The sequence below is a fragment of the Protopterus annectens genome, chromosome 1.part1, assembly GCF_019279795.1.
Source record: "Protopterus annectens isolate FY-2018-M chromosome 1.part1, PAN1.0, whole genome shotgun sequence".
Lineage (NCBI taxonomy): Eukaryota > Metazoa > Chordata > Ceratodontiformes > Protopteridae > Protopterus > Protopterus annectens.
The window spans coordinates 520,487,728-520,513,292 of NC_056726.1; the positions used below are offsets into that span (position 1 = coordinate 520,487,728).

At 41.4% G+C, this 25,565-nt stretch overlaps 1 protein-coding gene across 1 annotated transcript in view; it reads right to left on the minus strand.

The window, feature by feature from the left end:
* MAP3K5 (mitogen-activated protein kinase kinase kinase 5) overlaps positions 1–25,565 on the minus strand; it is a 2,923,819-nt gene that overhangs the window by 112,839 nt on the left and 2,785,415 nt on the right. Inside the window, exon 25 of the mRNA XM_044087116.1 lies at positions 6,826–6,931. Coding sequence (XP_043943051.1) covers positions 6,826–6,931 — 106 coding nt within the window. The remainder of the gene's footprint in view (positions 1–6,825; positions 6,932–25,565) is intronic.

Genomic DNA, 25,565 nt, shown 5'->3' on the forward strand with positions numbered 1-25,565 from the left:
TGATTGTTCTATTCACAGTGTAGTCTACCTTGCTATCTGTAAGGAATGTTGCTGTTTCTATGTAGGCAAAACCAATAGATCACTGAGGGAGAGAGTACATGAACATGTATACAAGATTAAGAAGCAAAACCTATCAGTAGCCACACCAAGCACGTACATGAGACCAACCCCGCACATAGTTTTAGATTCCTTGTATTACAATGTTTAAATACAAGTACTAGATCAGGTAATATGAACAATAAAACAGAACAAGAGGAGCAGACGTGGATAACAAGACTTCAAGCTGACAGGAAACATGGTCTAAACAAAAGTGTTTCCCTCAAACCATTTTTAGCAGACAGACCATTCTTTACATATCTGTTTGTATATATAGATATACATCTATTGGCATTTTGTGCTGGGTAGTATTTGTTTAAAAACATGAACAGCGTATTAGGGCTAGCAGTCAGTCCAGTACTACAAACTTAGCATGACTCAAAGGTCGGTTTAAGAGGGTATCCTAGTTCGCGATTACAGATATATTTATACAAGTTCAAGTTTATTCCAATATTGCAAATACTTATTTTGGACAAATATGTCAGGTAGTTCAAACATGATAGGTACTTTACTTTATGAGCAATTTGCAGTTTTATTATGACTCGGTCATGAGTCAACAGTGTAGTTAAGGACTAACTTATTATATTAACTATGACTGATGGATTTTTGACTCAATTTTAGTATTTATTTAACCTAGTAATTGCAGTCTCCTACCACCAGATGGTATTTTTGACTATATAACATTATAGGTTCACAATCCGCAGTGGTGGTGCTGCGGTAGCGTTGTCGCCTCACAGTAAGATGCTGCCCGGTCTGATTCTCAGCTAAAGCGTCTTCTGCGTGGAGACATGCGTGAATGGGCGTACCTTTGTTGAAGGTTGTGCATCAGGGCTGGTAACTCGGCACATAAAAATCAACTACCAATCATTAGAGGACCAGAGTTCCGCTGTGGTGACCCCTAACCGGGAAAAGCTGAAAGACACAACAACATTATAGGTTCACAGATAGGTACTAGGCTATTGGCCCTAGGGCCTATATAAGCCTAGCCAAAAAGATGGCCTGGCTTTCGCCACCCAAGAAAATTATTTTCCTGTGCCCCTGTCGAGCAGAGCCACAGAAAGGATCCCTGGGGTGAATTTCCTATTTCCAAACAAAAGGAGATACCAGTGCCAAAATAGCAACTCAAAACATGTAACAACAGCACCAGAGGAGGCAAAACAGTCACCAGGCATTCAACCATCACCGGTTTTGTCTGATGAAGTCTGAACTGGGAGATGAAAAATGGGGTGATTTGTTAAGCGTTTTGCCTTTTATTTGATAAACAGTTTTTATTTAACGGTTGGATGCCTGGTGACTGTTTCACCTCCTTCAGTGCTGTTGTTACATTTTTTGAATTTCCTATTTCCCATACAATCAGATTTTTCTTGAAGAGTGCTAATGAGGAGGTTTGTTTGATATAGATAGGTAGTTTGTTCCAGAGTATGGGAAGTCTCTGGGACAGGAATCTATCCCTCCAGCATATTCTGTTTATTGTGGTGACAAGGTTTAGGTCTGTAGAGAGTGTAGCTCAGAGGGATTGGGATTTCTTTAAGTGGAGCATGTCCAACAGCTCTGGGTTTGACATAGCTTTGCATGTTAGGCAGACATCGCCTCTGAGTAGGCGATATGTGACAGAGTAAGGCTGGAGTTTTTTGAGATGGTCTGCATAGGGCATCTGTTTGAGGCCGGTAATCCTCTTTGTGAGGTATTTCTGTAGCCTTTCCAGTTCTTGTAGATGTCTTGTGAGGTACAGACCAAAAGGGACATTGTACTTTATAATGGGTCTAATGAGTGATGAGCAGAGGGGAACAATTACCTCTTTTTTCCTGGATGAGAAACCTTTTGTGATGAGGTGTGCCACGTAGAAGGATTTCCTGACTACTGTGGTGATGTGATTATCAAAGGGACACTACTGTCCACCTGTGTCCCAAGGTCTTTTATCACACTTTCGGTGTTAAGTAGACTACCACCTATGTTTTAGTTCATGGATGCAGAGATTTTACCAAAAGGGATGACAATGCACTTTTTGGCATTGAGCTTGAGGCCATGGCTTTGACACCAGGCATCTGTCTCAGTGAGGCCCTTTTGTAGGATTGTCCACATTGTTAGGAGTTTCGATTATGGCTCCTAGTTTGCAGTCATCTGCAAACTTCATTACCAAAGACTTTCTGTGTTAGCCTGTACTTTCGAGAAGTAGATACCAAACAGGAGAGGACCCAGGATTGAACCCTGAAGTACTCCACTTGTCACTGGTCTGAAGTCGGATTTGAAATTTGCTACTTTCACAGTGTGGGTTCTGTCAGTGAGCCAGTTGGCAACCCATCCTGTGACATAGGGATTTATACCTAGTTTAGTGAGTTTATCTATAATTCCAGAGTGGGGGATGGTGTCAAAAGCCTTGGCGAGTTCTAGATAAGCTGTGTGAACCACCTTACCCTCATCTACGGCTTTGGTGACTGCTTCAAAGAAGTCTATCAGGTTTAGGAGACATGATCTGCCTTTTACAAACCAGAACTGGGTGGGTTCCAGAGTTTGGAGATTACCCATGTCTTTGTTTATAAGTTCCATGATGATACGTTCCATGGCCTTGCAGACCAGGCTCATCAGGCTAATGGGGTGGTAGTTTCTGGGGTCCATGGTGGATCCTCCTTTGTGGAGTGGGATAATCATCGCTGTGCGCCATTCAGTGGGCACAAAGCCTGAGGTGAGGCTATGATTGAACATGGTACTTAGGTAGGGTGCCAGTTCATTCTGTAGTTCATGTAGAACGCAACCTGTTATCAGGTTCCATGGATGCTGTGTTCTTGGCTTTGGAGAGTGTGGTTTTTACCTGTTCAGCCGTGATTACAGGAACTTTGCATTCTTCCAGTATAGAGATGGTCCCTTGAGGGGGGGTAAAGTTAGCACTGAACATATCTGCCAGGATGTTGGCAATATCAGTTCATTCTGTATATTTAGTGCCATTGTGCTGTAACTCAGAGCAGATCTGAATGTTCCCACAGATTCTTGACATGGCTATAGAATGCTCTGTGGTTGTCTAGAAACAGTGGCGATTTTGTTTTCGTAACTAGCTTTGGAGGATTTTATGAGGGATCTCAGCTTCTTACTGAGGCTGACCAGGGAGTTCCTCCAATCATGGGATTTTACTCTTTTTCGCAGCAGTATCTTTCTTCTGTTGTAGAGTTTGTTTACGGCAGGGGACCACCAGACTGGCTTCCTTTTTCTGGAGGATAGCATCTTGGTTCTGTTAGGGATAGCATGATCCATGCACTTGTGTAAGTGCTTATAAAGTGCATTTGTGTAGGATTCAGCAGTCGTACCTCTATTGTCCATCTGCATGGGTGTCGTGAAGTTTGCCACTTCTGTCTTAAGAAGTGTGAAGTTGGCTTTGGAGAAATATTTTACACTGGTTTCCCTAATGGGGGGTGGGGGCAGAAAGTGGATGTCTAGGGTGATTAGCTTGTGGTCGGATCTGACCAACGAGGTAATGACCTCTGGCGTGGAACACCGGTCGCCCATGTTGGTAATGGCCAGGTCTAGGATAATGCTGCCCCTGGTGGGGGTGTGGATAAGTTGATCCAAGGCATTGGAATTTATGAATTCCAGAAAACGTTGACCAAAAGAGTTGGTACATGAGTAGTTTTCCCAGTTAATGATGTGGTAGTTGAAATCGCCCATTATTAGGGTGTTAGGTTGTACCCTAATATTTTCCAGTGTATCAAGAAATGAGGAGTGGGAATCCTGGGGCATGGTGGGGGATCTGTAGCAAGCTACAATTTAGACTGCGGTCTTGCCCAGAGTTAGTTGCAATTGGATAATCTCGGATGCATTAGTGCCCCTGACTTTGCATGAGTATTGAGATGCATTTTCTGGCATAAGGTATTTTTGAACCATTTACTTGTTTTGGAATCAAAACTGCTTTGTAGCATTCTAAAATGCATTGCCATTTGTTTTATGTTGTCATTAGATGATTAGTTTGAAAATACCTTTGTGTGTTTTCACGAGCATCGCTCATTTCCAATCATTATGTCTTGAAGTATTTTTCATAGTTCTGTTACATACTTTACCATCAGAGGGTACTAGTGACCTCATAATATCATTGCCTTGATTCAGTATAACTACTAAGGTGCAACTTTATGGTTTAGAACACATAGGGTAACAAACTATTTTGGAACTTATTATGCTCAGAAGCACTTTGTAATGGATTGTCATCTGTTCCAGGATGCTATTAGATGGTGAGTTTGAAAAACTTTTTTGTGACTGTTTATGAGCCTCACTGTTTTCACTTGCTATGTTTTGTGGCATTATGTGAGATTTGTTATATACTTTAAGCCACAGTTAGGATGGTTTACATACATTTCTTATGTCTTCATGAGTCAAATCTGAAAACTCCATTAAGAAAAATGAGGATTTCTTAATTATTTTTGCTATAGGCTTTGAATGGATTTTAGATATTTTTTTTGCGTTTGTTTAGCCTAGCAATTTTAGTGTTTCACCACCAGATAGCACAAAATAACATCAGTACTTTTGATTTTTGTATCATTCATGAAAACCTTATGCCTACAACATTCATAGCTATTCACTTGTTTTGAAACTTATCATGTGTTAGAGTACTTTGATATGGGATGCCATTTGTCCTATGCTGTTATCAGTTGGTGAGTTCAAAGTATTTTCATGATTTTTATAAACATTATTTACATTTACCAATAGGGTTGCTACCCCTCAGTTTTTTTTCCGGACTATGCGAAAATCAAACTGATTCTCTGGTATTCCGGAAAACACTGTACAAACTCCGGTATTCTGTTTCAAAAAGGAAACGGACTATCGGAGTTTGTAAATCGACTGATTTACTATGCTTTTTTTACAAAAAAGCATAGTAAATCAGCCGAAAGCAGGCAGCAGGAGAGGAAAAAGAGGGCATTCCTCGAGTGTTGTCATTGTGACATCACAAAATGGGTGGGGGTACTGATGACGCGAGGGGTGTGGCTTTACTCCGGTTTTAGCCACGATGAAAGGTGGCAACCCTATTTACCAAGCTTTGTAGATTCCTGAGAGATTTGTTATAGGTTACTACCACTAGAGGGCACTCTTGACTTTATAATATCAGTGTCCTGACCTTGCATAATCATTAAGGTGCAACTTCAAGGCTCTTTACATTTTGAGCAATGAACTTGTTTTGGGATTTATTATGCTTTATAATTCCTTGAGATGTTTTTTCTTCACCTGTTTTAGGATGATAGATGGTAAGTCTGATAACTTGTTCATGCATTTTTCATGAGCATTATTATTTTGTCATGCATTGTAGTGCTTTGTGAAGACTGTTATAAGTTTTACACAGTCATCTGATGGTGTGCTTGTAAACATTTGTTTCCTTGAGCATAATCTGAGTAATTTCAACAGGAAAAATGAAGAGCTGTTTTATTATTGCAGTGGGATTTGGATGTGTCCTTGCTGACTCATAGCAAGTATTTAGTTTATGTTTAGATACATTTTTGAAATACATAGGTTCAGTATGTAAGCATTTGAGTTGAAAAGTCATGTGACAAAATATCATGTGACTGTGGCTTTATGTGGTTGATTGGTCCTTAATGTTTTTTAAAAACGATGAAGGAAGATTGTTTTAATTGATTTGTAGCTGAAGAAGCGCTGTGGAAGCAACGCAAAAGCGCTCATACTCCATTAAATTTCGTTTGCTTTTATCCTGCTGCGTTTATTGCCTCCTTGGTTTTGCTTTTTATTTACAACTTATTTACAAGAAGCTGGTTTTATCCTTTAACGTGGTTTATTTTTATTTCTCACATTCTTACTATCTCCTTTAACAATAACTGGAGTGATGCAGAAAACTAGATGGTTAATCCAATGTCAGTTTTCTGTTGAAAACCCTGTTGAGTACTCAGCAACAGTCACTAACTGCTATGGCAGAATGAGGAGCGAATGCTGCGAGTCACATAAGTGTCATGAAACAGCAGTATTAATACTACTACACTAGCAACAATGCAGTGAATAACAGGAATTGTAGTTCTCTCCACCGATGAGATTCACAGCTACTGCAGAAGCAAAAAAACAGATATGAAAATGCCTTGTACTTTGCTGTAATGTCACTTTGGCAAGTCTTGTGGCCCACAAGACCTGCCTCTGCCTAGTGTGGGGACCTCCTGGTGAGCAGGGCCCTATTTACCCAAATAGGTCCATGTGACCTATGACAGGACCCGTTCACAAGTAAAAAAAGCAACTCAAGAATAAGCTTTCTCTTCTGCAATGCTAGCATGTTTCAGAAAGAGGTATCTAGAGACAGTAAAGATAATAAATGTCTGAATACTCCAAGTTGAATGCAATGCTTATCAACAATAAGCAAAACGTTTTTGGCAACCATTATTTAATGCATGTTGTTCGACATGTTTGTACAAGAGAATTCAGTCAGTGTCTAGATGAGCTGAACAGAAAGCTACATCAGCTATCATAATAAGGGATTGTGTCTTTGGATTGGTGGGTAGTGGAAGATGTGCATAAGAGATGGGAGATGAAGAAACTAAACATCCAGGAAGTGAATTAGACACCTATATGGAAATAAATATTAGGGAGGTTTGTGTGTTTGTAAATTAAATCAGTAGTATAGGTTTCAAAGCAACACATTTGCATTTCTTCTTGTGTCAGTCTTTAACTTTCAGCATACTATTTCCATCTGATGGATATTGGAGATAACAGAGGCCATTGCATGGGTTATTTTACAAAGCAGCATGGGTAACATACCAGGAACCAGAATGGTTATTGCAGTCTGCACTGCCTTCCGAACAATGTTGTCCAAAGCAAACATCCAGTGTGGTTTAATGTTATGGGTCCTCAGTACTTTATTTACCTAAGGAAAATAAACAGAAATGTGGGTATCCCCATCAGATATAGACAGTTTAATACAATATCAAAATATAAACAGTATTTATCTGCAGCAGCTAGAATGGTTCAAGTATTTTGCTAATAAAACAATACAAACTACATTACATATCAGAAAAACTTCACGGTTTTGCTTATTCAAAAAATCTTCTGCAAGAAATGTGTCAGGAGGGGCTCCAAGTATGCACAATACAAAAACTGTACTGCAATCAAAGAAATGTAAAATTAAAGTTGCAAGTTGTAGAGGGTGCGAGGATGTAAAGGGGCTTGACCTTTGCATGAACACTTGTAACTACAATACAATGGCTTACCATAATACTGGACTGCTCCTTAAATGTTACTGAATTAAGTGAAAGGGAAGTAATTCTTGTGGATTTCAAACACAGTTGTGACTATAGTGCAACAAATGACCACAGTATCGGAGTGCTCGAAATGGGTTACTTGAAGTAAGCAATGGCAACGGACTGGTCAACTGTTATGTGCTTCTCCTAAACTCATCAAATGACAGGGACCAGTTAGCGAAACACAAACAATTCTAGCAGTCATTCATGCAGCAAATGAAATTAGTTGGCTGGCAAAACATTGGTGTAAGAATATGGAAAACAGAAGTAATGACAGTGTACTTCTTAAATGTTATGCAGCTTTTCAAATATATTGCAGGAGTAAAGTGGAGTTAGGTAAGCAAAGCATAACCTTTCTCTGTACTTACACTGTACTGGTGCTAGCATCCTTTGCAGAAGAAAAATAAGTGTTCATAACCTGGTAAACTGTTGACATACTGTTGTATCTGAAGTTTTCAGCTTCCAACACTGCAGACATTGCACAGCACTTGAGTTTGCAGGGTTCTGTTCCCACCATTACAAGGCCTCAAATGTTAGCTGACTTAAAGTTGTGTGTGTGTGTGTGTGTGTGTGTGTGGGGGGGGGGGGATTTAGTGTTTCTTTTAATCTGGAAAAGTTCAGTGGGTCCAGATTCATTCAATGGCTGGGTATGTGACATATTGATTCTCACAGTGTGCACTGCTGATTCGATATGTGTATATATATATATATATATATATATATATATATACACACACACACACATACACGCTCGTGCACACACAACTGTTTTATCCTCAATTTTCATTTCAAACAAACTTTAAAAATGAATTCAGTCACTCCTTTTCTTTGCTACAGTTCATCCAACCCTATTCTGGTTCAACTTTTATTATAGTGCATTATTGCAAACAGATGAAATTCAAGCAAGAAAATATTTAATAAGGGTTTGGAAAAATACAGCTAATTGATTAAACTAAAAAGATTTCCAAATTTAGAAAAAGATTTGCTTTAAGACTAAAAGGGATCTCTGGTTAAGATATAACCTCCTGCATCTCCTCCTGTATTTCAGCATGTGCAATGTCTCTGCCAAGCCAAAACCAGAGATCTAAATCTTCACCAACAGATAACAGAACATGATGGACAGACAGATTTATAACACAGGGCCTCCCAAAACTATGGAATAAAATTCTCCTACATGGCAAGCAGTGCAACTCACTATCTATTTTAAAGTAACTTAGATAATTGCATGGGTATTCAAAAAATATAAAAGCAACTTCTATTGTCCTCTGGAGAAAGGAGGTGCATACTGAAGGAGGGTACTGGAAAGGTGTAAGTGATCATCAGAGTCAATGTCTTTGGAATGTCTGTGAATCCATGAATTTATAGTTGACATAGATGACCATTTTTGTTGGGTGGCACAGTGGCGCAGCAGATTGCATTGTCACCTCACAGCAAGAGGTCCCCTGGTTTGATCTACTCCCTGGAAGCACTCCTCACCTTGGAAGATGCTGACATCTGTGCAGTCACTGAGACTTGGTTCAAGGCCACATTGAGCACCCCAGCTGTACAAGGCTACAATGCCTTTCACACATTCAGACATCAAAATGAGCATGAAAGAACTAATGGTGGAAGTGTATCCATCTTCCTTAAATCCAAATACACCTCTCTTGAGCTACTCCAGGTCCAAATAACTATAGTCAAAATACCCACATCATCACTAGCTACACGTCCCCCACCATGAAGCAGGAGAAGCACACTGCTTGCCTAGACTTGCTAGAGTTGCTTAGTATACAGCCAAACACCTTGGTCATGGGAAATTTCAACTATCCTTCCATTAACTGGGTGACTTAAACGAGCACAAGCCCAATTGCTCTAAGGTTCCTGGATTTTGTAAATTCAAATGCCCTGGAACATTTGGTCTGCACCCCCACAAGGGGAACAAATGTCCTAAATCTAGTGTTCATCAACATGGAAGGTCACTGCACTATCACCTGTGTATTACCCCTCCCTGGTAAGGTCCGACCATAAATCAGTCTCTTTTGAAGTAAAGATCAGACCCGACACCCCCACAGGAGCAAAAACGCTGAAAACTTTCTCCAAAGCAAACTACAGTCCACAGTCGACTAAGCAATATAAAAAGTTTCAAAGCCCCTACTAGCAGAGCCAACAATGACTCCTATGCAGAAAAGTATACAAATTCCATTTGTAGCCTTTTAAACAAATGTATTTACTCAGTTGTACCTGACAGGACTAAAACCAGGTCCTCCCAAAAAAAAAAGCCACCCGTGTGGACTATAAGCATAAGTAAGTTATATAACAAAAGAAAGAAACTGATATCCAAGAACAAGAGGGAACTTACTCAACAGAAGAAGAATACTCTCCACAGCTTCAACAAAAACAAAGTGCCCACAAATTACCACATAGGTGGTAATCCATTAAGTACAGAAGAAGTAATTAGGGACCTGGGGACCCAAGTTGATAGCAATCTCTCATTTGACAACCACGTGGCCAAAGTGGTTAGAAAAACATTTTATATAGCCCACCTAATCATGAAGGGATTCACATCTAGATCAGGGGAGGTCATCGTGCCTCTTTACTCATCCCTCATCAAGCCCATAATTGAGTACAATGCCCCTTTTGGGATGCACCTTACCAGACACCTGCAGCAACTGGAAAGACCCCAAAAGTACCTCACCAAGGGGATCAAAGGGCTCAAACAGATGCCATATGCTGCCCGGTTAAAGAAACTCCAGCTCTACTCAGTGGCATACCGCCTGTTCAGAGGCGATCTGTGCCTGACGTATAAAGCCATGTCCAACCCGGAATTAATGGACATGCTGCACCTCAGAAAATCCAAATCCCATCGAGCTCTTTCTTCCGAGAGACTTGAACCTCAGTACTGAAATAAATAGGACATGCTGGAGGGACAGATTCATAACCCAGAGGCTCCCTTCACTCTGGAATAAAATCCCAGTCCAGGTTAGGCAGTGTCCTCATTGACTCTCTTCAAGAGGAATCTTGATGAGTGGATGGGAGATCGTAGATTTACCCCGGGTATCACTTCTGTGTCACTGTTAGACAGAGGCACAGTATACTAACCTCGAAAAAGGGCATAGCAAAATAAATTTAAAATGGGTGGCGAAAGCCAAACACATTCTGGCTAGGCTTATAAATGCCCTAGGGCAGATAGCCTAGTATGAACCTATGAACAAGCAAATTAGGTATCTTGTAAACTCCTCTAAAGCTAGCTACAAGACTAAATCATCATTCTTTAGCTACATCCGAATCCTAAAAAGGAATGCCTAGCTGAGGAAACTGCCACTCTGCTAGATAACAGCTTTGGCAATAACTTCATGCCCGTCCCCACCAGCCATACCCAAAAGCATTCCTGACACCCGTCTTCTACAGAGTATCTCCAAAGAACAGGTCATACAAGTGCTCTTCAAGGCCAAAAACATGGCCTCTATGGGACCAGATAACATCCCAGGTTGCTTACTAAACAATCAAAAACAAGTAGTTGCAGAATCACTTTGCACTGTCTTTAACCAAAGCCTGAGCACTGACTTTGTTCCAGCAGAGTGGAGAACAGCAACAGTAATACCCTTGCACAAAGGGGGTCCATTAACCAACCCAGAAAACTATCGACCCATAAGCCTAACCAGCCTTATCTGCAAGGCCATGGAAAGAAACATTATAGACATTATCAACATGGACACAGGCAACCTTCAAATTCTTGACCCAACCCAGTTTGGTTACGTCAAGGGTAGATATTCCTTATTATCTCTGGTGGACGACTTTGAGAATGTCAAAGCCTTGGATGAGAACAAAGCAGTACATACCACTATCTTGTTTTGCCCAAGGCTTGTGACACCTCCCCCCACTCAGAGATCATTGAGAAACTTTCCCAGCTGGGGATTAACCCATATGTTACTAGATGGGTAGCCAACTGGCTCACAGACAGAATGCACACTGTCAAAGTTGGGGATTCCACCTTCACCAGTAGACCATTTACTAGTGGGGTATCACAAGGATCTGTGCTGGGCCCTTTACTGTTTGGAATCTATTTCTCTGAGGTCCAGGCAAAAGCAGATGGCCTGTGGCTCAACAAGTTTGCAGAAGACTGCAAACTGGGCACAATCATCGAGTCCGCCAACAATGTAAACATATTACAGACAAATGACTGGTGCCAAAGTTGTGGACTAAAACTAAATGCAAAAAAAAAGTACTAGCCCCTGCTAATTATGATATAAAATAATAATAATTATGATAGTACCCTCTAAGCTCAAACTCAGTGGTATGAGACTTGGGAACACAGGTTGATGGCAATCTAAACTTCGATCACCATGTATCTATACTGGTAAGGAAAGCCTTCTACATTACACATCTCATAAATAAGGGTATCTCATTCAAGATGAAGATGGTTATAACTCCGCTGTACTAGATCCTTATCAGACAACTAATTGAGTACAACGCTCCCTTCTGTACAAATCTCACCAGACACCTGCAGCAACTGAAGTGACCGCAAAGGTTTCTCACCAAGAGAATCCAGGGCTTCCAAAACATGACTTACATGAAAAGACTGAAATCCCTTTCACTGTACACTGTATCATACAGGCTGATCACAGGCAACCTGTGCCTGGGCTACAGAGCAGTCTATGACTCTGCCCTAATGGGAATGCTGCACATCTGCAAGTGAAATGCGACAAGAGTCACTCACTCCAGGGATCTCAACCCAGCCTGTGATATTAACAAAACATGTTGGACATTATCTCCCAGAGATTGCCACTCCTCTGGAATAAGCTCCCACTTCAGCTCCTCAATGATGCTATTTAAGCGCAGCCTTAACAATTGGATGGGTGACTGTAAATTCACTCCGGGTGTTACACCTATGTCCCTCATTGACAGTAGTTGTTCCTGGTGCTGATCACAGAATTGCTCTGCTAACGACGTCCATCTAACTATAGTCAGTTAGGGTACACTTTTTTTTTTTAACATGGCTAGGCTTAAAAAGTCCCTAGGGCCATTAGCCTAGTAACATCCTATGAATTCTAGCCTGGGATACTCTGTGTTTGCATGAGTTTCCTTTGGGTGCTCTGGTTTCTTCCCACATCCCAAAGACATGCAGTACATGGACTGGATGCTCTAAATTGGCCACAGTTGTGGAAGTGAGTGTGTGGTGTGGAAGGCCTACTGCAGGGCTAGCCACCTGACGGTGTATACCTTGTCTCTAAATGACTGTCACTGTTGAAGTGGCACCCCAACCCCATGTGTGAAGAAATGGGAAAAGGGGTTGTGGATGGATAGATTAATGAATCCTATTGGTTAATCAATAAAAAGCCAGTGACTCTAGCTAGCTGAACATATCTTTAATGTGAAGTGTGAGACTGGTAATCTGTGTGGATGAGGAAGTTTTTCTCTTGTCTTTGGTAATCTTGAAATTGGTAAATGTTGTGGGGATGGAGGTGCAGCAGGGAGTCTCATCTTTTGAATACCACAGGTCTCCATGACTTTTTTTTACTGCATTTGGCATCTGACACTCCACCCCCAACTGCTCTGCATAATAGTTACACTACATTTTACATTAAGAGCACAAATTCTACTGGTAAATTGTAACTCTCAAAATAAGTACTGTAGCACTATGAATTCTAAAACATGATTCGAAGTTACAGTACACAAACTCAAAAACTAATGCACATTCAGCTTTGATACATTTACCTCTTCTGGCTTACAAGATGATGACTGGCAAAGTCCTAACCGAGAAGTAAAGTTCCATGACATGACATAATGCTACATATCACACCATACAACATACAATGAAAATATATATCACATCGCTATGCTGCAGTAAGCAAGTAGGGCAGTGCACAAACTCAAAAACTAATGCACATTCAGCTTTGATACATTTACCTCTTCTGGCTTACAAGATGATGACTGGCAAAGTCCTAACCGAGAAGTAAAGTTCCATGACATGACATAATGCTACATATCACACCATACAACATACAATGAAAATATATATCACATCGCTATGCTGCAGTAAGCAAGTAGGGCAGTGCTGTGCAAAACTACAAATTGGCCAAATGGAAGAAAACAGTAATTATATTATAATGTAGTAACGTCAAACATCAACTGGGTCAGGATGTTGCTTTAATAATTAGCTCCCTGTAATAACATATTAAATGAATCAGAGTACTAAAGCATTAGGCAAACAGCTAAAAAGCAGAGAGTAACAGAATTTTGCCTAGCAGAAAAATGCAGAGTTCTGGGAATTACTTTGGCTTAGAAAAGGTAGAGAAAATAATAATAGAGCAATTGACAGGACTGAACAAATTGAAAAAAGAAAAAAAATATCCTAGATTTGGTGTAAAATAGGTGACTAAATACTAGTTATAGCAGAAAGAAGCAATAATATTTTGGCTATAAAAGTAGAGTTTATACTACGGAGAAAGACTAAATAGAGAGTGAAAATGCATACAGCCAAGTACTTAAACATAAATAACACCTTTAAAGTACCACATACCTTGAAGGGTTTAAAGGAAGCGATAGCTTTAGATAGTGAAGTGTAGAGGACACAACTGTAGTAGGATTAGGAATACACCTATCCAATTGACATTTTTAGTTGTAGTAGTAATTTGTAATTTACACAGGCATACAAGCATACCAGCAGCTCTCACAATTGTCAGGGCCCAACTGAGGAAAATACAAAAAGAAAGTATATTCGGTGATCCACTGAAATAATGGGCAGCTCTGTACCACTAGAAGCCTCTACAAGTATAAATTAAATACATTTTATATTTATGAATTAAGTTGGCTTTTAAAGCAGACATTTCAGACATATCCCAATATTTAAAGGTATTAGGCTTCTAATATTCATGTAACTTTCTTTGTGGGTTGAATGCCTATTATACAATAGTTGTGCAGGTTTCAGAATGCTAAGTGGCTAGTGAACCACAGTAGCATTATTGTTCAATATCATCACTATGTCTACCGCAGTCAAAAGAAAATTATTTATACACGAAACATTATATGACAGCAATAAGGCACTCTAGGTTCTTGTGCTGCTGTTCAACACCACCATTGTTGGGAGGTCAAAATGCAGGCAAAACATTGTTTTGACTTATCCCTGGGAATGATTTTATTACACATTAAAACATTCCATTTTGTGCCTTACTGCTTAAATATATATAACCTATACATTTTGGGTGATGGGGTTGGCCAGTGAAGGCATACACTCCATAACAATAAAGGTACAGTTTTTAATATCACCTTATGGCATGTGATAAAATGATATTCTACAAATAAGAGCATGAAAAAAAGGCTCAGCCCTATATGCTTGTGCGCCTTTATGTTGAGAGAACTTTTACTCACATAACATCTTTGTGGTACCATCACACAAATACCATCAATACAAGGAATGATTTTTAAAAATTTTTACGCAAGGGTTCGCAGTTGAATATATGTTGGAACAGATTACCTTCAAGTGCATACGTATGTTAGTTATGACTAAACATCTCAAGTTTTTTCCTGCAGTTGTAATACACATTTTACTGTACATTTTGAGACAAGAAATACAACCCTAAAAGTACAGTCAATGCAATAAGGAAAGTGGTCCTTATTTTTTTTCACTTGTTTTCACAATAGGTATGCCTCAGTCCTACACTGCTACATCTAAAGTCCCAGAAAGAAGCAAAATCCTCCAAGGCCTCCCTTGTGTTTCACTTTGAACAGTGGGGTTCTCAGCCCTCAACCACAGATGTACAAACAAGTCACTTACATAAAGAAAATGAAGCATTATCATCTTCATTAAATGAAAAACAATGGCATTGTCTGCACATCAGCCTATAATGCCAGAGAGGACCCACTGCCATCACTACAGTCCTTTTAAACAGCAATAAATAGATCTTAAAGGTCCTACTCACAGATGCCCTTGGAAATTTCACACCACTAACACAAAAGCTGAATAAACTGTTTTAATGTCTCTGGATGATGTTTGTTATTTCTTCGTATCCCAGTGGAGAACTCCATAGCTCCATCTTTTTTTTTATACAAATTTTGATCTATACGCGTCTTTGTGACACACTGATTTTTGTGCCAACATTCTTAATGGAAACAATATTGTCTAAAGTGTTGAGTTGTAGAAGTCAAGCAAAATGACTTTCTGGTTAAGAAAAGCGTATTCTCTCCACTACTGATCATGATGTACAGTCATAAATATATAATACTAAAACTATCTTTCAAGCAGGGCATAATGATGTAAATAGTCTCTAACAACATTTATATTTTAATATTACAAAACTAAACATCTTATGCATTACACTTCCAAAGATGATAAATACATTCTTTAGACCATGCTCATGAAATCTACAATGTCACTAAAAGTGATATAGTAATCAATCCAACACCATGACAGAGTTTTAGCCAACTGCTGTTGTAGCACGTATTCATTAAAAATGGTCATACAAAGGATGACAATACTTTGCATAATTATAAAACTGGACAATGCCACAGCTACAGTTTGTGAACAGGACATCATAACTTTGGAATACTTCAACACTGCCCCTAAACTATTTTATCTATTAAACTGTTTACCATGGTAGTACACTGATCATAGAAATGAAAGGATTCACAAGAAACGGAAACAAACAGGCAAAAAATGAAAACATTTCACAACTATTTACTGTAGTGAAAACAAATGCAGAGTCATTTTACTTAGTAATTATATGAAAATCAACAGTGAGATGTGGTTGAGGTATATACAGAAGTAGTCAGATGTAGGGGTGGATACAGATGAAGGTGGGAAATCAGGTGGTCTATATGATGCTACCGAATGGACTAAATAGCGAATGTTATTTAGTCGATCCGATACTATCGAAATGGCAAAATAGCGAAGTCACGGAACATCAAATTTTTTCAAAGGGGAAAAAAATTCGGTGGGCCATCTTCGGGACTTTGCCATTTCCTCCACTATAGTGCGATCTTGGAGTTGGTATATTTAAGTAGGGGGGTGTAGCCCCACACTTAAATTTGTATTTAAGTTTATTTTTTTTCACGGAGCAGCAAATTTTTTCCCTGGGAAAAAATTTGCTGTTCAGTTTCTTCAATACTTTGTTGTTTCGATATTATTTGTACTATGAAATAGCGTTCGCTATTTACATCGTACGATAATATGATATAGACACAAAATCAGGTGATGTATTCTGTGGTAACATACTTGCAAACCAGTTTAAGATCGAGGTATTTTAGGGTGAGCTCTGACTGATGGAAAAGAGGATATTTTATTTATGTAACTGAAAAGGGATTTCCCGAGTTTGGGAACATAAATGGAAAAGGAGTGGTCAGTACAGTGATGCTTGGCTTGAAGGATCTGGAGTGATGCAATACCTTGGGAGAGGTTTCCAAAGTTGTAGGGGGTGGTTTTTTACTTTGGATTTTGTAGCAAAAGCCCCCTGATTGTAGGGCTTTGAAAAGGAGAGAGCCTAAGAATGGATCACTCTACAGGTGACTGGAAGCCACATGACTTTGGTGAAGGTTAAACAGTGATGTTCTTTGTTGGGGGGTGGAAATTAACTAGTAACAGTTACTTTCAACACAGTGCATAGTGGCCGAGTATCTTTTTTTTTTTTTAAGAGGCAGTAGTTATGATGGAAAGGTCTGTGATGCTGCCAGCCCAGCTAGCTGGAATTTTGTAAATAATTCTATGTCATTTTTTAATATTAATATGATTCGTATGCTTGTCTTACAAATGTAAGAAAACTACGTTATGTGGACATTAAACTACTGGTGCAGAAGTGTGTTGAACTGCATGTTATGTACTGAGCTTCCAGAATGTAACCAAAGTGTACACTGCTGGAAAAGAACAGAAATGTGTATAAACTATATGCCTGTGCAAATGTGTGTGTGGAACATACAGAGTTAACTTGCAAACTCTGAGAAAATAAGTGAAGAGTTTTACAATTGTGTTTATCTCAGCAAGAAGACAGGATGTCTGTAGCTAGAAGTTCTTTCTATTGTCTGGAAACAGAAATAATTACAGGTTTCAAATGTAAAAGTGTAACTGTTTTACTGAAGTGCTTTTCGTCGCTGACCATACAGCAACTTCTTCAGATAAAAATAGACTAACAAAATCATCCTTAAATAGTAAAAGCATCACATATTGAAATATGTCACATGTTTAGGTACAACGTATCAAACCAAGACAGCATCACATATTAAAGTATGTCACATGTTTTGATACAACATATCAAACCAAAGCAATGTAGCACAAAACCAAGGCACATTAAATGTAAGTTATGGCTTATAAAATATGTACAAGATCAAATGTTTGTTAGATTAACTATAAATTACACTAATATAAATTTAAAAGTAAAAAAGAACAATGTTATCTTTTTAAACTTTTTAACTTCAGTAAACAAGCAATATTACAAGCTTCATTGAACCCTGGGCTGGAAAAAGCATAAGCCTTAACTGCCATCCTGGCTCACGTTCCTCTAATAGCAAGTTAACAGGGCCCCCTACTGTCAGGATGTATTTGATCGATTGCCTTAAATAAAAACTTGTGACCTCCACTAAAACAAGAGTGTTTAGCTAGGGAATTGTTACCCTTATTCTTGTCACTTGCATAAATGTGCTCGTAGACTCTATCATGGAGTCTACGTTCCATTTTCCCTATATAGTAAGCAGTGTAGGATGTGCAAAAGGCAATGTACACCACTAGTTTCGAGTTACAATTCAGTTTGTGCTTCTTCACTCTAATAGGGAAAGTCTTGCCGGTTTCAACTAGGAGTTTAACAACGGCGACAAACTCTTAGTAGAAAAATTAGGTAGTCTTCCTAGACTAATATTTAGAAAGGGCTCGAATCTCAAAAACCTTCTTGAAAGAAATGAACCTTTGCTTTCGAGTAGATTTGCAGGGATGTCTACTTGTGGCATGTGCAGAATGTGCAAACACATTGAAACCGGGAAGACTTTCACTATTAGAGGGAAGAAGTACGAACTGAAGCACAAACTGAATTGTAACTCGAAACTAGTGGTGTACATTGCCTTTTGCACATCCTGCACTGCTTACCATATACGGAAAATGGACCGTAGACTCCGTGATAGTCTACGAGCACATCTATGTAATTGACAAGAATAAGGGTGACAATTCCCTAGCTAAACACTCTTGTTTTAGTGGAGGTCACAAGTTTTTATTTAAGGCAATTGATGAAATAAATCCCGACAGTAGGGGGGCCCTGTTAACTTGTTATTAGAGGAACGTGAACTAGTATGGCAGTTAAGGCTTAATGCTTTTTCCAGCCCAGGGCTCAATGAAGCTTGTAATATTGCTTGTTTACTGAAGTTAAAGAGTTTAAAAAGATAACATTATTCTTTTTTACTTTTAAATTTATATTAGTGTAATTTATAGTTAATCTAACATACATTTGATCTTGTACATACTTTTATAAGCCATAACTAACATTTAATGTGCCTTGGTTTTGTGCTACATTGCTTTGGTTTGATATTTTGTATCAAAACATGTGACATACTTTAATATGTGATGTTGTCTTGGTTTGATACGTTGTACCTAAACATGTGACATATTTCAATATGTGATGCTTTTACTATTTAAGGATGACTTTGTAAGTCTATTTTTATCTGAAGAAGTTGCTGTATGGTCAGCGATGAAAAGCGCTTCATTAAAATAACTATTTTTACTCTAGGCTTCTAGACCCATTTGCTTTGGTCTTTCTATTTTGTATACTTTTAGCAAGTTTTGTGCGTTTAACTGTTTTACGACTTCCAGTATTAGGCAAACTTCTGAGAGATAAGTATTTTTGACACAGAGGTGCTAAATTTTAATTTTCTGTTAGCCTGGGAACTGAAGGCAGATGACAAAGAATGATATCATCCAGAACACTCTCTCAGAGAAAGTCAGCGCATTTTGTATTTGTCTTTGGACCTGGAACCATCCTCTCATGAGCACTTGTCTTACTAATAGTAAGTACTAGATTACAGTAATATCTTTTAGAGACAGATAGGAATATAGTAAAATTAGTTTAGATGTTTTCTGCATTTATGTGAGACTGTCCTGTAATGTTGTTTTAAAATATTTCCTGTGATTCTGAACTCTGTCATCACTGTGTTGAGTTATTGAGTATTGTCTTATGCTTTTATTATTTATTAAACATATTTAAACCTTTTAATTGTGACTGGTTTATTTAGAGATATTTAAGCTCTTAGAGTACTCACATATGTATTTGGTGACACTGTATTGGCCATTCCAATAGCCTTGTTGTTGGTCACACTTACCATTTGGATAATAGTAACATTACACAGTAGAATTAGTCACCCTTTGGGAAGGGCCTTATAGTAGCTGATAAGTGAGGGTGGTTGGTGGCAGTGAAAACTTTTAGTTATGTACTTACCATAACTTCGGATGTATGGGATCCATCTTGCCTACATTCATAACTGATGGGTTCGGAGCCGATCCATCGGCTCCGACTCGGCCAACTAATACACTAGCACGAAGTCTCTCATTGGCTGGGCTACTCCCTATCCCAGGATGCACTACACCTGCTTCCCCAGATCTTGTTTGTTCGCTTTCATACATCCATACAAACACAGAAAAACTAGTAGTCACTATAACCAACTAAAGTTCTTCAAGAAAAGATCACCAAAATGGGACTACAGCTCCTCTAAATCCAAATGGAAGGGGGAAGGAGGGTGGGTACTTATGAATGTAGGCGTGATGGATCCCATACATCCGAAGTTATGGTAAGTACATAACTAAAAGATGTAATGGGATCCTATCTCGCCTACATTCATAACTGATGGGACAGCGTCCCTAGCACCTAAAATCCCGGGTGGCTCATTGGATAACACTCCTGAGAACTGTGGAACCAAAGGAAGCCCTGCCTCGAGAAACCACATCCAATTTGTAATGAGAAATGAAAGTGTGCGGAGAAGTCCAGGTTGCCGCAGCACAAATATCATCTATTGATAATTTGGAGTGAAAAGCTACAGAAGTAGCTATTGACCTAGTAGAATGAGCCTTGACTGGAAAGGGAAGCTCTTTGTTAGCCTGTGAATAAATAAAAATGATACAATCTTTAATCCATTTAGCTATGGAGGTTTTTGCTACTGGTTGACCCAATTTGTTCAATGCAAAGGAAACAAACAATTGATTTGATTTCCACGTGTGAGCGGTTCTATTCAAGTAAAAACGCAGTTGTCTATGGATGTCCAATTGATGCAAGGTGTATTCTGCGTTATTAGAGAATTCTGGGAAAAACACAGGGAGCTCTATAGTTTGTTGAATACAGAAGGAGGAGGCTACCTTTGGTATGAAGGAAGGGTTTAATTTCAAGGAAACTCTATGCTTGTGAAAAATCAAATAGGGAGGATCAGAACAAAGAGCTTGAAGTTCTGAAACTCGCCTGGCGGAAGTTATGGCCACTAAAAAGGCCGTTTTCCAAGACAGGAATTTTAAATCACAGGTAGCAGCTGGTTCGAAAGGACGGGCAGTTAGGGCAGCAAGAACCATATTCAAGTCCCAAGGGGGGACAGGGTGAGATAATGGAGGCCTAAGGAGCCATGCCCCTTTAAGGAAAGCCTTACAAAGTTTGTGAGACATCAATGAAGGTTCAAATGAGGCATGAAAATTAGAGATAGCCGCTAGCTGAAACTTAATGGTAGAAACTGAAGAGCCCAACTGAAAAAGGGAGGACAGAAAATTCAAAACCTCCGATACTGGTGCAGTAAGAGGGTCTATACCCCGTTCCTGAGCCCAGAAGGCAAACCTTTTCCATTTGCTGGAATAAAGTTTGATAGTGGAAGGTTTATGAGAAGAAGACAATATGTGGACCACGTCCAGAGAAAGAGAATTGTCTCGGACTAAGGATGGAAGTGGAGTAACCATGCTGCCAACTTCAAGGACCTGAGAGACGGGTGAAGCCGTCCTGACTGATGAGTCAACAGGTCTGGCACCGGATCCAGAAACCATGGACCTTCTATCGCATGCCTCTGTAGGAAAGGGAACCAAACTTGACGAGGCCAGTGCGGGGCAATCAAAATCATCTCGCTCTCCAGGAAAATGGCCTTCTGTATCACCCTCGGTAGGAGCGGAAACGGGGGGAAGGCGTAGAGAAGACCGGGGGGCCAAATGTGGGTCAGAGCGTCCCTGGGAATCTGTCCCTGAGAAGGGAACAGCATGAAGAACTCTCTGCATTTCGCATTGTGAGGGCTGGCAAACAGATCGCAGCAAGGGAGACCCCATTTGTCGAAGATTTTCGCAGTTACTCTCTGGTTGAGGGACCACTCGTGGGGTAAAAGAATGGTCCTGCTTAATCTGTCCGCAATCACATTGGATTTCCCCGGTATGTGCGTTGCCATTAGAAAGTGGTTGGTAGCTACCGCCCAGTGCCAAAGTCTCATGGCTTCTCTGCACAGTGGGCAAGACCTGGTTCCACCTTGCTTGTTTATATACCAAACCACCGACATGTTGTCGGATAGGATAGCAATCGGACCTTGCGGAAGAGCGTGATGGAGAGCTTGAAGTACCAAGAGTACCGCTCTCATCTCCAGGACATTGATATGCAAATGCGTTTCCTGGATCTGCCATGTGCCTTGGACCGACCTGTCCAGGTAATGACCCCCCCACCCTACCTGGGAGGCGTCCGTAGTCACAGTGGCAATGGGACGTTGAGGTATAAAGGGTCGCCCCTGGTCGAGATTGGATTGGAGAAGCCACCAACGCAGATCTCGACGGCAACTCTCCGTGATCATGACTAAATGGTTCAAGGGAAGTTCCTGGTAAGACCATTGAACCGACAGTAGCCATTGTAAAATTTGCATGTGTAGTCTGGCCAAGGGAACTAAAAGTATGTTTGACGCCATCGAGCCCAACAGTTGTAGAATCTGATGGGCCGGGGCTCTTAGTAGGGGAAGACAGGATTTGACTTGATTTTGTAGGACCTGAATTCTTGCTGCCGGTAAAAAGGTGCGCATTCTTTTTGTGTCTAAATCTGCGCCTATAAAAGTAATACGCTGAGATGGCTGTAGTACAGATTTTTGCAAATTGAACGTAATCCCCAGGAAACGGCCCAAGGTGAACGTGGTGTTGAGCGCCTGGAATAGTAGATGCTCGGAGGTGGCAGTAAGGAGCCAGTCGTCTAGATATGGAAACACTTGGAATCCCAGACTTCTCAGGTGAGCAGTTACCACTGCCAGACACTTGGTGAACACCCTGGGGGCTGTGGTGAGACCAAAGGGCAGTGCTCGGAATTGGAAATGACTGACTCCGAGGCGGAAGCGTAAATGTCTCCTGGACTCTTGAGCTATCGGAATGTGATAGTAAGCGTCCTGGAGGTCTATGGAGCACATCCATGCATCTTTCTCCAGCAAAGGAAGAATAGATTGAAGAGTGACCATTCGGAATTTGGATTTTTTTACAAAACGATTCAATGAACTGAGGTCCAAAATGGGCCTGAAGTCCCCTGTCTTTTTTGGTACCAAAAATAATCTTGAGTAAGTTCCTGATCCGATCTGGTCGATGGGGACAGGCTGGATGCTCCTTTTTCTAGCAGCTTTGAAACCTCTAATGCTGCCTGATCCCGCTGACTGGGTGGTACGTCTGGGATTTCCCTTAAAGAAAGGGGGGGTTTGTTGAAGGGGATGATGTATCCTCCGGTAATAATGTGAAGCACCCACTGATCGCTTGTTATGGATTCCCAAGCTTGTGGGTGCGCCGCAAAACGACCCCCGACTGGCTCCGGAGTTGCACAGTCGGGCAACAACTCAGGGACGCTGGTTGTATGAAGAACCACGAAAGGAATCGCGGTCTCCAGAGTTACGGGGGCCTCTGCCACCTCTGGAGCGGCGTCTTCCAGAATCCCCCCCCCCCCGCCTCTGGAGGGGGAATCACTGGGTGGAGTAGGGAAAGACTTCTGAGATTTTCTAAACCACATTTTCCCTCCTCTCTGAGCCTTGGGGTAAGGCCTAGAAGGAGCGGAAAATCGGGCCCCAACGGCAGTCAAAGTCTTGCCCTCCTGCTCGCACCGAGTTAGTGTGTCCTTCACCTTGGGTCCAAACAAAGATGACCCATCAAAGGGGCGCGAAGGAAGACTTGAAGGCCTCCGCAAATGAACACAAGCGTAACCAGGCGTGTCTCCTGAGGGCAACGCCTGTTCCCGCTGCTCTACTCGCCCCTTCGGCCGCATAGGAAATGAGCCTCATGGACGAGTTAACAATGGATAACAGGGTAGTCATCTGGGCGCCAACAGTCGGGGCCAGCGCCTCAGGTAGATTACCAACAAGGGAGTCATTTAGCTCTTTAAGGATATCCCTTTGGAGCCTAGTGAAATGACATAAATAATTCAGCGACCGTAAGGTAAAGGCCGCTGAAGACAGGGTACGCTTCTCGTACCTATCCATGCTCCTGGAATCCTTATTAGGAGGATGAACAGACGTTGAAGCCTCTGCCACGTCCTGCTGTGTGGCAGAAGCCACCACCAAAGCATCTACAGGCACACCCTTTGTCAAAAATTCCTTCTGGGGGGGGCTGACAGAAACTTATTGGGTCTCGCAGGCACCGGTTCCACAGAATCAGGGTGTTCCCGCCCTTCGAGAAACCAAATCCAGGAGTTCATCGAAGGGCGGAGACACCCAGGAGGCGGAAGGCTGGGCCCCAAAGGCCTTGAGGAAGACTGACTCCTCAGCTGAAGGGGTTTTGGCTTGCCAGTCACCTCTCTGTCTCAGAATCTCCAAGATATCTGAGAAGGAGATATCATCTGAAGATGATTTGGGGGACCCTTCTGCGTCATTGAGGTCAGTATCCGATGTAACAGACTCATCTTGGGAGTCTACGTGCTTCCTCTTACACAATTTCTTCCGTGGGGTTTCGTCCGAAGCAGTTTTGGACGGACCTCCCGGAAGAAGGGAACCCCCGATGGGGGTATCCTCAGGCCCTGGGGCCCCGCTGCCGGGGAACTGCAACACAACAGAGGCACCAGTCTCCAAATCTAGGGGCGGTGAGGTAGAATCCTGCTGAACCGGCAAAGGCATGGCCAGCGCGCTCCTCATGGCCTCAAAGGCCGGACCTACAGAATCCAAGGAGATCACTGGTCTAGAGGCCACGATGGCACTGGGAATTCCAGCAGCCGATGCTCTGAGGGGAAGACTAGGCACCGAAGCACCCAATCCCAAAGTGTTCCCCTCGGGCCCGGCTGAAGAAGTCGCAGTACCAAACCCTGAACCGGAGGACAGGGTAGGAAGCATAGTCGGAACCGAGAGACCTCGAAGGGGTCTCTGCTCCGACCGTATGGCTCGGCTTTGCTCCACCACCACCGACTCCAATGGCTCCGAGGAGGTTGGAGGAGGAATCGAATGTGTTGGAGGGGGGATCGGCTCCGAAGCTAACTGTGCTGGAGCCGAGACCAATTTAGTAAAAACTGGAGACTGGAATAGCCTCTGTATCAGCCTATCCAGGTCCGAATCAGAGTGTCTTGATGATTTAGAGGAGGTAGACAATCTAGAAGACTTTCCTCTCGGCTCCAAGAGAGAAGGGGACCGGCTCCGAAACGGCTCCAACGCTATCGGCGCCGGCTCCACCACAGCATGGACCACCATCGGCACTGAAGGAGCTTTCTTCGGAGCCAAGGGGGAAGAGTCTGAGCTGCACACCTCCACCGGCTCCGAAGCCATTGGAACCGATGGAGGCGATTCACCTCTCAATACTCCAACCTGCGGCTCCGAAACTAATGGAGCCGAGGCAAGAGGTATCGAGGCAGACCCTTCGACCCTCGGCCCCGAAGTCAGTGGAGCCGAGGAAGAAGAAGTAAATTTTTGCTTTTTAGTAGACGGTTCCGACGGACTTGTCGGAGCCGACGATCTTTTCTTTTTGGAAGCAACAGGAGGATCTAAGGCTTCCTCAAAGGAGGGTTTAATAAGCCCTTTCAAAATCAGCTTGTTCTTGCGTTCTTGAAGAACCCTAGAGGAGAAAGCATGACAGACACTACATATCTCCTGCAGATGTTTCGGCCCCAAACAATAAACGCAAACTGAATGGCTGTCTGTGATGGACATTTTGTAACTGCACCGAGTGCATTTTTTAAAGCCTGACTTCTGCTCCTTTGACATAATACAGGCCCTCAACAAGCAATAAGACTATCACAAAAAAGCGCCAACTAAAGAGCGCGAGACACAATGGCACGAGTACTGAGGAAAATTTACTTCAAAAAGAACACAGTGAACTGACACAGACAAAACAAGTTCAACGGCCCAAAGCCCTCTAATTTAAACGGGCTT